General features: G+C 57.9%; 2 protein-coding genes across 2 annotated transcripts in view; one reads left to right on the forward strand and one right to left on the reverse strand.

Moving 5' to 3' along the window:
- Window positions 1-3,463, forward strand: part of LOC105547632 (chromosome unknown open reading frame, human C19orf60) — a 9,902-nt gene extending 6,439 nt beyond the window's left edge. Inside the window, exons 2-5 of the mRNA XM_011991290.1 lie at window positions 23-105; window positions 507-711; window positions 1,938-2,017; window positions 3,234-3,463. Coding sequence (XP_011846680.1) covers window positions 23-105; window positions 507-711; window positions 1,938-2,017; window positions 3,234-3,306 — 441 coding nt within the window. The 3' untranslated portion in view covers window positions 3,307-3,463. The remainder of the gene's footprint in view (window positions 1-22; window positions 106-506; window positions 712-1,937; window positions 2,018-3,233) is intronic.
- Window positions 3,464-4,370: 907 nt separating this feature from the next.
- The window catches only part of CRLF1 (cytokine receptor-like factor 1), a 19,339-nt gene continuing 11,558 nt past the window's right edge, over window positions 4,371-12,151 (reverse strand). Inside the window, exons 2-9 of the mRNA XM_011991292.1 lie at window positions 10,723-11,004; window positions 9,932-10,061; window positions 9,592-9,761; window positions 8,378-8,535; window positions 8,150-8,276; window positions 5,380-5,567; window positions 5,201-5,248; window positions 4,371-4,715 (exon numbers count right to left, since the gene is read on the reverse strand). Of these exons, the coding sequence (XP_011846682.1) occupies window positions 4,695-4,715; window positions 5,201-5,248; window positions 5,380-5,567; window positions 8,150-8,276; window positions 8,378-8,535; window positions 9,592-9,761; window positions 9,932-10,061; window positions 10,723-11,004 (1,124 nt within the window). The 3' untranslated portion in view covers window positions 4,371-4,694. The remainder of the gene's footprint in view (window positions 4,716-5,200; window positions 5,249-5,379; window positions 5,568-8,149; window positions 8,277-8,377; window positions 8,536-9,591; window positions 9,762-9,931; window positions 10,062-10,722; window positions 11,005-12,151) is intronic.

The following is a 12,151-nucleotide window of genomic DNA, read 5'->3' on the forward strand; positions in this document are numbered from 1 at the left end:
AGCCGTGCCCCCCGCCCCACAGAAAGACGCCCCGATCCGGACGCTGGTGCAGCGCATCCACCAGCTGCAGGCTGAGCGCGCGCAGGGCTTCCGCCGACTGGAGGAGTGAGTGGGGGTTCGCAGGGGTTCAGGGTTCAGTTCCCCGCCCGCTCTGGGCGTGGGCGTGCTTTCGGCGGGCGTGCCTGGAGGAGGAGCTGGGTCCTCGCGCGGCTGCAGAGTCAGATGCGGCGGGGATTTCGGGGCACCGAGTCCTCACCTTCACGAGAAAGGCCCCACAGCACGTCCTCACTACCCGACGACCCACTCCTCGTGGCTTCTCTCTCCTCCCCAAGAGCAGGGGTGGGCCTGTCTCGGGTTCCCCTGCGGGAGTCAGGAAGCGTCCTTCCTACCTACCAGTCCTCCCCTCTGGGGTCCGGGGACACTTCCTGGGGGCCTTTTAGGTGGTTGGCGCGGGTGCAGAGCCTGAGAGCCTAGGGGCGCGGCCTCAGGGTCCCCACCTGCCGCAGAGGCCACCGCCAGTACTTGCGCAGCGGTCCGGACTACGACTTCGCGCGCTACCGGAGCACAGTGCACGAGGTGACTCAGGCCTTCGCCGCCGCCTCGCGGGAGGTGCTGGCGGTGGAAGCAGAGCTGGCCGGGCCTCGCAGTCAGCCTCTGCTCGCCAGCCACGTGCGCAGCCTGCAGGAGCTGGAGCAGACGCGGCTGGGCACGGTGAGGCCACCACCCATTCCCCGCCGCGTCCCTAGGACCCTGGCCGGTTCCTCTCGTGGCGCACCCCTGGTTGATGGACTGGGGGGTGGTCCCAGTATCCCATACACAGACCTCACCCCTTACAGTCCCACATCAATCCTCTATTAAGTCTTCACTTGAGGATTCTTGGACCTTGCCCTTGCTGTTTATCCCCAATTTTTTTTCCAAGTTTTGTCCTTATTCCTAGAGCATTCCCACTTTCTCCCAGCCCCGCCTAAATGCTATTCCAGCACGCCCAGGTCCCGCCCCAACAATGCTCCACCCACACTCTTCCGCTTCTCCTGTCCCACCCCCAACCTCCCGTAGATACAGGCGAGGGGGTTCCCAGGCTACGCCTCCTCCGTATTCCTCCATCACAGCTTTAGTTTTTTTGCCTATTTCTCTCCTGGGATCCGCCTACTAGGCCCTGCAACCATGCGTGTGTGTGTGTGTGTGTGTGTGTGTGGGGCCGGTCACATCTACGTGAGGCCACGCCCACACCGAGATCTGCTCTGGAATTCCTAGGCCACGCCCCCCATGAGCTACCCGTCTCAGCCTCCTTTTGGCCTTTTTTCTTTTCCTTTTTTAAAGACAGTGTCTCGCTCTTGTCACCCAGGCTAGAGTGCAATGGCGCGATCTCGGCTCACTGCAACCTCTGCCTCCCGGGTTCAAGCAATTCTGCTGCCTCAGCCTCCTGAGTAGCTGGGATTATAGGCGTGCCCCGCCACGCCCAGCTAATTTTTGTATTTTTTTTTTTTTTTTTAGTAGAGACGGGGTTTTGCCGTATGGGCAAGGCTGGTCTCGAACTCTTGGTTTCAAGCGATCCGCCCTCCTCGGCTTTCCAGAGTGCTGGGATTTCAGGCGTGAGCCACCGCGTCCAGCCTTTTTGCCTACTTTTATCCTGGGACCATGAGGCGCAGCCTAACCCACCGCTAGGGCCACTGCCTGGCTAAGACGAGACGTCACTTTTCTTCCCAGGCCACGCCCACATCGCGCTCAGCACTGCCTCTGGCACGCTCGCTGTCTGCCTTCTGAGAGCCCCTCTAAACTGAATTTCGGACTCTTCCTACACAAAGCACTGCCCCTTGTGGTTCTACCCGGGCACTGCCTTTCTGGGTGCCTCTGGCTTTTCCTGAACATCCTGGGAGGGCAGGGGGTGGCTTCTGCCAGTGGAGACATCCTTCGCGTTGCTCATTCCCCCCCACCAGGTGGCCCTGCTGCAGCTGATGGAGACGCCAGAGCTGGCGGGGCAGGAGGACGCTGTACAGATGCACCAGCTGAAAATGAAGTGAGCGCTGCTGCCCAAGCTGCCTGGCTATGCTTAATTTGCACCAGGGTTGGCACGGTCAGACCCAGCAGAGGAACCCTCTGCCTCTGTACAATGGTGTTCTCATCTGGTCGCCCTCAGATATACACTTCCCCAGAGGGCATAGTCGTGAAACTTCACATCAATTTCGCTGTGCATTGCTGGGACACTGCTGTGTACCTCGATTCATGCCAATCCTGCACACGTGGCTGTCCGTGGAGCTTGGATATTGTCGCCCATGCCCCACTGAGCACAAACCTTCAGATGCCTGTTCTCAGCCCCCAAGCACACACACTCATGTACATACACATTTGACAGAGTCATGCTTCATAACCTCCTGATGCTACACATCCCACCAAGATGGCCTTTTTTTTTTTTTCTTTTCTGCTGAGACGGAGTCTCACTCTGTCACCAGGCTGAAGTGCAGTGGCGCAATCTCAGCTCCCTGCAACCTCCGCCTCCTGGGTTCAAATGAATCCCCTGCTTCAGCCTCCCAAGTAGCTGGGACTACAGGCATGTGCCCCACGCCCAGCTAATTTTTTGTATTTTAGTAGAGACGGGGTTTCACCATGTTGGCCAGGATGGTCTCGATCTCCTGACCTCGTGATCTGCCCACCTCAGCCTCCCAAAGTGCTGGGATTACAGGCATAAGCCAGCACTCCCGGTCCTTTTTTTTTTTTTTTTCGTTTTTTTCTTTCTATTTTTTGAGACAGTCTTGCTCTGTTGCCCAGGCTGGAGTGCAGTGGCGCGATCTTGGCTCACCTCAACCTCTGCCTCCCAGGTTCAAGCGATTCTTCTGCCTCAGCCTCCCAAGTAGCTTGAATTACAGATGCCTGCCCCCACGCTTGGCTAGTTCTTGTATTTTTAGTAGAGACGGGGTTTCGCCATGTTGGCCAGACTGGTTTTGAACTCCTGACCTCAGGTGATCCGCCTGCCTCTTCCCAAAATGCTGGATTACACGCGTAAGCCACTGTGCCCAGAGCCCAGATGGCCTTTTCTCTCAGCCCACTGTGACCTATGGGGCCACCTCTTCTCCCAGGCACCTAAGCGGTCCCTCCTGCTGCTAGTGCTGCCTGGAGGTTTGGCGGCGGGCAGGAGGGCCCGGGGCTCACCACAGCCACAGCCCTCTTGCAGCTTCGCGGCAGCAGCTAATTCACCCCATCTGGGTTTTATTTATAGTTCCCATCCGCTCTTGTAGGGTAATTAAAACCATGGAGGCGATCAGCGAGGTTCTCCAGGACCTCAGGTTTGATGCGGAATCTGCCGAGTGATGGCGGCTCCCCAGGGATGCGCCGAGGGAGATGGGAAAAGGGGCGGATGGCGTCCAGCCCAGCCCTAACCGCCAGCTGGCTGGGGTCGCGCCCCACTGCGCTGCTGACCTTCGTGCAGTTCGAGACACCTCCCACAATAAAAAGCCCTTCCTCTGTAGCCGCTCTGCCATCTCTGTGTCCTAGGGTACTGCAGCCAGTGTGCCTGGGGAGGGGGGGACCGCCACAGGGCCAGGGATTATGGGTAGAAGACTCCCACCCTCCCTAGAAACTCTGAGGTTTTTTTGCTTGAGACAGGGTCTTGCTCTGTCACCCAGACTGGAGTGCAGTGGTGAGATCATGGCTCACTGCAGCCTCGGCTTCACCCCGCTCAAACGATGCTCCTGCCTCAGTCTCCCAAGTAGCTGGGACTATAGGCACATGCCACCATGAGCCCAGTTCTTTTTTTTTTTTTTTTTTTTTTTTGAGATAGAGTTTTGCTCTTGTTGCCCAGGCTGGAGTACAGTGGTACCATCTTGGCTCACTGCAACCTGCACCTCCTGGGTTCAAGTGATTCTCCTGCCTCAGCCTCCTGAGTAGTTGGAATTACAGGCATGCGCCACCACGCCCAGTTATTTTGTATTTTTAGTAGAGATGGGGTTTCTCCATGTTGGTCAGGGTGGTCTCCAACTCCTGACCTCATTTGGTCCACCTGCCTTAGCTTCCCAAAGTGCTGGGATTAGAGGTGTGAGCCACCGTGCCCAGCCGATTTTTTACTTTTAGTAAAGATGAGGTCTCCCTTTGTTGCCCAGGCTGGTCTCCAACTCCTGGCCTCGAGCAGTGCTCCCAGCTTGGCCTCCCAAAGTTCTGGGATTATAGGAATGAACCTTAGGGACCAGCCGACTCAGGTATTTTGAATCACATTCTCCAAGGAGTTCAGAATCAGACCTTGCAAATATTGGAGAGACAGTCTGAAGTCCTGGGAGGTGAAAATTCTCAAAGGGTCATTAAGATGCCTCACATTCCCCTAAAATCTTACAGCCCCCACCCCAGGCCAGGTAGGCCCCAAACTCACCTTCACAATCACAGCACCTAAACAGCTCATTTATTTAAAAGGACTCTTTTGGAGGGGCCCTAGGTAGCGGGGAGTAATGACTCCCCTTCTCACCCCCAGCCCTGGCAGGGGTTCTAGGCAACTCAACCAACCCTCACACACACACACACACCCCCAATGGGGTGCACCCAAAGGTGGCCTCACGTGGGAGTCAGAGCTGTTATGGCCGTTGGAGCTCAGTGGCCACCCCAGCTCCTGCTGAGGGTGGCTCAGGTGCCCTGAAGTGAGGGTACAGAGGTGGCCCAAGTTTGGGTTCGGCCTCTGCGTCTCCATGTGGCAGGGAGGGTGGCCTGTGCCCCTAGAGCTTATCTGGCAGGACCTGCAGGCAGAGGGGAAGCCGAGCTAAGCAGGGAGCCCGGGAGAGGGCTGCACCACAGAGCCACTGAAGGAGCCCTCATTCGGGTCCTGTTCCCACCGCTTCTGGCTGTGTGACTTTGGGCAGGATCCTGCCCCTCTCTGGGCCTTGGCGAGGCTATCTGAGCTGCAGGTAAAGCACTTGGTGCGGGGCCAGTATGCAGTAGGTGCCCATACATGCTAACTAGGGTGAGTATGCTCATTCATTTCGGAGGAGATTCCACTTCGGACATTTTCAGGGCATTGAATGTTCTTAGGCTAAAGGAGACAATACCAGTTATACAGTAAGTGCTAAATAAATGCTGATAAATAACAAAGGAAGAGGACGGATTCCATCTCAGCGACTCTAAGGCTGGGGTTGGGAGGCGTGGGGGTGTGAACAAGACCTGCAGGCACCGGAAGGGGCCCTCCCCTTGCTCCCTCCCGCACACCCATTCAGGCCCACCTTACCTCTCGCCGTGCCCCGTCTGCCCGAGGGCAGGATCCCCTCGTCCTGTGCTTGGAAGGAAGGCAGAGGTGTCGTGGGGGCTGCAGACCTGCGTCCACAGCCTGCTTTCTTCCCCCTCCCCTGTTTCCTGGGCCCCCCAGCTCCCTGTCCCCACCCACGCCCGTGGGTCTCTCCTTCCTACCTGGTTGCGGGTTTTGTGCGACTTCTGCATCCAGGCACGCCACTGGTCGTAGAGGCGGAAGCTGAGGTTGGAGCAGTACGCGTGCTTCTTGAGCCAGCCCAGGAACTGCTTGAGCTCGCGCCGCACCGGCCCCGAGCTCGGCTCTCCGCCCCGCGGCTCGCACGCCCCGCCGCCCGGGCCCGAGCGCTCTGGTGGTGGGCGGAGCGGCAGTGTCAGGGCGCGCCCGGCAGGGGGTGCGCGCGAGCAGGAGAGGGAAGACCCCGGCGCGGCAGGACCATGTTTCCCTCGGGGAACCTCCCTCCCGGTTTCTCAGGGACCGAGTCCTCCCCGAGGCCCTGCACAGCAGCCCAGCTGCGCCCCTGGCCCGGTTGCGCCCCTGGGGAGGTGGGGGGGGGCGGGGGAAGGAAGGGGCTCCTCCTCCACATCTCCTCCAGGAACCCGATTCCTGTGGCCTGAGCCAGGTGCGAGTGGAGTGGGGGGAGGGGAGAATGAGAGAGGCCAGAGCCGGGGTGGGGGGATGAGACACAGAGACAGACAGAGCAGGGGGCTGACAAAGAGAAAGAAAGAAAGACGCACGGATGAGAGAGCCGAGGCCAGGGACGGAGAGATGGAGACGCAGGGTAGGTGAAAGCGAAGGGGGTCAGCCCAGGAGGAAAAGGCCTGATCAGGGTAGGACAGAAACCCTGGGGACATAGGGACAAAGAGATCGAGACAGAGACACAGAGGAAGAGTGACAGATGAAGGGAGACCAAGTGCAACATGACCCCATGGGACAGTCCCCAGCATGGGCCCATGGGACAGGGAGTGGGCCGGGAGGACCAGGTGGGAGGCCTGCCTGTCGGTCCAGCTGCCGGCTGCAGCCAGCCCCCCAGCAGGCCGGCGGATAAGGACATCGGCCTCACGTCATAAATAAAGCCGGGGACCCGCTGACAGGCCCTGGCACGGCCCCGGCCCCCGCCGCCCCTGCTGGCCTTCCCCAGCCTCCCCAGCCTCCCCTGCGGACGCAGCGGCCTGCTGGCTCCTGTGCAAGAATCGCAGGTGCCGGGCACGAGCAGGGGCCAAGGCTCAGGCCCCTCCCGGCTGCGCTTGCTCCCGCCCACCCCCGAACCTGGAGGGGCCCGGGATAGGGGCTGGGGAGCTGACTGGAGCCTGACTCTACCCCTCCCTAGCTCTGGGACCCTCTCAGGGCCTCAGTTTCCCTATCATCTCTGGTGCCAGAGTGAGCTTGGACTTCCCTGTGAACTAAGTTCAGACCCGTGTGACCTCCTAGAGCCTCAGTGTCCTCACCTGAGAAAAAGCGGTCTCCCTTGCAGTGAAACCCTGGAGGGACGGGACAATAAGTACCTCCATGCCAACTGCCTGCAAGTACTTAGGTGGCACCCACCATGTGGGCATTTGCCACAAATTATGTCATCCAACCCTCACGACAGCCCAAGGCACGTGGGATTCTTGACCCTACCTTCCAGATGGGGAAACGGAGGCCAGACATTCCAAGTAACAGCTTTTGTTTCATTTCACAAAAGAGAGAGTAGAGGCCTGTGGACCCGGAGAAACCCCAGACAGCAAGAGGAGGCAGATCTAGGCACCTAATCATTCCCATCCCCCTGCCTTGATCAGAAGGGGAAACTGAGGCCCATCAAAGTGGGAGTTGGCAGCCCATTGGCCTTAGAAGCAGGGGTCTCAAACTCGCTGGCCCTCTTTTTTTTTTTTTTTTTTTCTTTTTTGAGACGGAGTCTCTCGCTCTGTTGGCCAGGTTGGAGTGTAGAGGCGTGATCTCGGCTCACTGCAAGCTCTGCCTCCCAGGTTCCTGCCGTTCTCCTGCCTCAGCCTCCCAAGTAGCTGGGACTACAGGCGCCCGCCACCATACCCGGCTAATTTTTTGTATTTTTAATAGAGACGGGGTTTCACTGTGTTAGCCAGGATGGTCTCTATCTCCTGACCTCATGATCCGCTAGCCTCAGTCTCCCAAAGTGCTGGGATTACAGGCATGAGCCACCGTGCCTGGCCTCGCTGGCCCTCTTAGGAGGGAGTCTGAGTGTCCAAAACAGGCCAGGTGGGGATGGGCAAATGGAGAGTGAGGGTCCTAGGAAGGGGTGACCACTGCTGATGGGGGCTGTGGGCCATGCTGTTAACATTTTCTGGAGAATTTATTTTTCTAAGGAATCTAGGATATTTGTGTAAAAACTTCCTGGTTTTAAATTTCTACTAGTTGGTCAAACTTTTTTTTTTTTTTCTCCCCAAACAACAGGCCAAAGAAAATAGATCCAAGGGCCACATTCAGCTCCGGGGGGGCCACCAGTTTGAGACCTCTACTCTCTTGGAGACAACCAGGAAACAGGCTGGGCACGGTGGCTCACACATGTCATCCCAGCACTTTGGGAGGCCGAAATGGGCAGATCACCCGAGGTCAGGAGTTCGAGGCCAGCCTGCACAACATGGTGAAACCCCGTCTTTACTAAAAAATACAGAAGTTAGCTGTGCATGTTGGTGCGTGCCTGTAGTCCCAGCTACTCGGGAGGCTGAGGTAGGAGAATCCCTTGAAACCGGGAGGCAGAGGTTGCAGTGAGTGCAGATTACGCCACTGCGCGACAGAATGAGACTGCATCTCAAAAAAAAAAAAAAAAAAAAAAAAAAGAAAAGAAAAGAGAAGAAAAGAAAACAAGGAAACAGAGGCTCTAGCTGGTTTTGGACTGGCCGCTGGATCACCCGGCCCTAGGGGGGTGCTCACCACTGCGGGGGGTGGAGGCGGCTGTGGGGTGGCTCCACTCACTCCAGATCCCGGCTTTCTTGGAGCCGTAGATGCCAAAGGGGTTGCAGCGCACTTGCACGAAGTACACGGTGCCAGGTTTCAGGCCGGCCAGGCGGCAGGAGGTCTGGTTGCTCACATCGTCCACCACCTGGACAGCCAGGACAGGGTCAGAGTAGAGGGCGGGGCCTAGCAGAAGCAGGGGCGGGGCCTGGCAGGAACAGGGGCGGAGTCAGGGAATGGGCGGGTCACCTTCCAGTCCACACTGTCCTCCACTCGGTAGCGGATCTGGTATTTGGCTTGAAAGAGGAAATCCTTGAGGGCGGGTGGTGACACCCAGCGCACGCTCAGCTGGTCCTCCAGGCCCCCAACGCGGCTCACGTGCACATCGGGCGGGGGGTCCGTGGTCACTGCGGGGCGGAGGAGGGCCCCTTTCAGCCTGGAACTGTTTGCGTTTAACTCCCCCCAGCAGTGTGGCCCAGGGCACTTGGCCCAGATGGCACCTGCCTCTGTTTTCCTCCTCCTCCCTCTGCCCCCACCCCCAGGATTGGTGGATTACACCATATATAATATTGGAGAAACACTCAGCACCTAATTAATGTTAGCTGTTATCACCATTATTATCTGTGACGGGTGAAACATAATCCTATCTTCAACTGACTATGGGAAAGCAGACATTGCCGGGTTGATGTTATTATCATGCTTAGGAGGTCAGGGGTCTGTCAGGCCGTCAGCCTTCTGGGAACCCCCCTGCCACCCCCTCCCCACTCTCACCTCCCTTCCACTCTTACTGAAATCTTTGATGTGACATTTTGCTGGGTGCAGAGAAGCAACTGAGGCTTAGAACTTTCCCACTGTAACTTTAGGATGTGGGTAAGAGTGAGGCTGCGGGAGTAGGGATGGGGGCTATAACCGCGGAGTACGTGTGTTGGGGGGGCTGAGGATCCTTCTGGGGGCCCCTGAGGGCAGCAGGGTGAGCTGGCCTCTCCCCCTGAGGCCTTGGTGAGGGGCCTAAAGGGTTAAGGCACAGGCCTGCTTGGGGCTGAGAAACACCCTAATTAGATTAGGCTCAATTCTGCTCACAGATCATCCATTTCCTGCCTCCCGCCCTGCGCCCCCCAGCTCCAGGCCTCGGCTTCCTGGGGCGCCTCCCGACCTGGGCGTCCCCTCTCCTCTCCCCAGGGCCCCCTCCTGCACACCTGGGCTGCCGAGGGGGAGGTGGCCAGGCCAGGTGTTCTCCGTGGAGTGGGGGTATCCTGGCTGTTTCTGGGGGCTGCGGACTGATGAGCGGATGCTCAGCTACTTACCTACCTTCCCTCTAACTAGCAGGGACAGCCCAGGAGTTGCCGGGCTGGGGAGGGGCAGGCAGGATCCCAGGAAAAATGAGAAGGCGCAGGGACCTCTCGGGATGCCCGGTGGGCCGGGCTGGTGCCGAGGGAGGGGCCTAGCAGACACTGGGGGCTCACCCACATCCAGGATATCCAGCGTGAGCACATCGGAACGGGCAGAGCCCAGACGGTTGGTGGCCTCCACCCAGATCTCATAGGGCGTAAAGAGAGCCAGGTCCTTGGGGATGTGGCAGGAGTGGGGCCCCACTGTGTGGTACTCCTCACACGTGTTGTCCTGCCCATACCACCTGCAGGGATGGGAGGGGGACAGGACGTATGAGGGTTCCTTCTGGCCCCCACACCTCACCATGGCAGTCTCAGGGTGCAGACAGCACATGGGGGCTCAGAGAGGGTCCGCATTGGTCAAGGTCACACAGCCAGTCTGGGACACACATATCGCCCTCAGGCCACCACTAACCTAAGCTTGTACTTGAGGGAGTAGTTGGTGTGGAGGAAGGTCTCCCCGTGGGCCCCTGGCGTCCAGCGGCAGGTCAAGTCCTTCATGTTCTTGGACCAGCAGCTGATGTTGACGGGTTTCTCTGGGGGCACTGGGAGAGGGGGAGGGTACAGGAAGCAGGCTGAGGGTCTGGACCAGCTGAGCCTGGGCCAAGGGGTTGCTGCCCACCTGCCAGGCCCCCACCTTGGAGTGGAAGGAGGGCAGATAGGACAGTCTCAGCCCTGTGCTGAGAAGTGCCAGCACGGTTGGTGTGACACCTGCATGAGCTCTTGACAGGCTGGTGACCCGATCTCCAGGTTCTTTTCTTTTTTCAAGGCAAAGTCTCGCTCTGTCCCCCAGGCTGGAGTGCAACGGTGCCATCTCAGCTCACTGCAACCTCTGCCCCCCGGGTTAAAGCGATTCTCCTGTCTCAGCCTCCCAAGTAGCTGGGATTACAGGTGCCTGTCAGCACGCCCGGCTAATTTTTGTATTTTCAGTAGAGACGGGGTTTCGCCATGTTGGCCAGGCTGGCCTTGAACTCCTGGCTTCAAGTGATCTGCCCACCTCAGCCTCCCAAAGTGCTCGGCTTACAGGCATGAGCCACCTCGCCTGACTGGGTCACAGGTTCTCATTCCCACCTCAAAGACCTGCATAGCCGTGCCAGTGTGCCCACCACTCATCCCCTGGCCAGAAGGCCCACGATTCATGCCTCTCTCCAGAGGGAGATGCTGCTCCCAAGGGCTACCCCTGGGGTATTCTGGGTGCCGACTTACGGCCAACATAGAGGCAGGAGCCAGCCAGGATGCTGCCGTCGCGGGCGTGGCACACAAGGTTGTCCCCCGACTGCTGCCTGGACCCGTTGAGGTTGGCCAGGGCCAGAGCCAAGGTGGAGGCGTTGAGCACACGGGAGAGCTCGGGGGGCAGGCGGCGTCCGTTGAGGGTCCAGTAGAGGCCCTCGGCAGTGGCTCCTGGCGGGTCTCCGTGCACTGAGCAGGTGGCCAGCAGGGAGGAGCCGATGAGAAGCGTGGGATCCTGGGGGCTGATTACAGCTGTGTCTGGGGTCAAAGAGGAGCACGTGTCAGGCCAGGGCAGGGACCCTCCGAGCCCCCGACCATGCCAGGACCTGCAGAGTTCATGGCGGTCCTGAGAAGGCACTGTTAATGATTGTCCCCCATTTTACGGATAAGGAAGGTAAAGATCAGTTGGGTTAAATGCCCAGGGCAACACTGGTGGACAAACTGACAGACCTAGAGTTGTCCAGGTCTGTCTGACTCCAACACTGGAGCCTTCCAAAACTCTTCATCACTGACGTGCTTAAGGTTCTCTGAGGGGTCACACAACTTGGGCATACAGGTCATTCGGGTCCAAGTGACTCTTGCTTAGCACATCGTTATGACAAACACTATGCTTTGCTTTTTTTTTTTTGAGACGGAGTCTCGCTCTGTCACCCAGGCTGGAGTGCAGTGGCGCGATCTCGGCTCCCTGCAACCTCTGCCTCCCGGGTTCAAGCAATTCTTCTGCCTCAGCCTCCAGAGTAGCTGGGACTACAGGTGTGCACCATCACGCCTGACTAACTTTTGTGTTTTTAGTAGAGATGGGGTTTTACCATACTGGCCAGGCTGGTCTCGAACTCCTGACCTCGTGATCCACCTCCCTCGGCCTCTCAAAGTGCTGGGATTAGAGAAGTGAGCCAACACACCCAGGCATGCTTTGCTTTTTATTTTTTTAGTGACAGGGTCTCACTCTGTCAGCCAGGCTGGAGTGCAGTGGCATGATCACAGCTCACTGCAGCCCCGATCTCCTGGGTTCAAGCGATTCTCCCTCATCTCAGCTCTCGAGTAGCTAGGACTACAGGTGTGCACCACCACACCTGGCTGATTTTTAAATATTTTTTTAGACATGAGGTCTTGCTAGTTTGCTCAGGCTGGTCTTGAACTCCAGGCCTCAAGCGATCCTCCCACCTTGGCCTCCCAAAGTCCTGGGATCACAGGCATGAGCTACTGTGCCTAACCTTCTTTATTTTTCGTTCTCATTTCATTTTTCTTTTTTGGCAACTAGGAACAAAAGATTGTGCGTTCTTCCTGTGATACTTCCAGAGCCTCACACACAGTAGGTGTTTCTGTGGGGGAAGGGCACTGCTTAAAATGAAAGCCCTGACCCTTACTTGAATCATTAAGAGCATCATTTATTATTATTATTATT

Source organism: Mandrillus leucophaeus, unplaced genomic scaffold (assembly GCF_000951045.1).
Source record: "Mandrillus leucophaeus isolate KB7577 unplaced genomic scaffold, Mleu.le_1.0 Scaffold11, whole genome shotgun sequence".
In the NCBI taxonomy this organism is placed as follows: Eukaryota; Metazoa; Chordata; class Mammalia; order Primates; family Cercopithecidae; genus Mandrillus; species Mandrillus leucophaeus.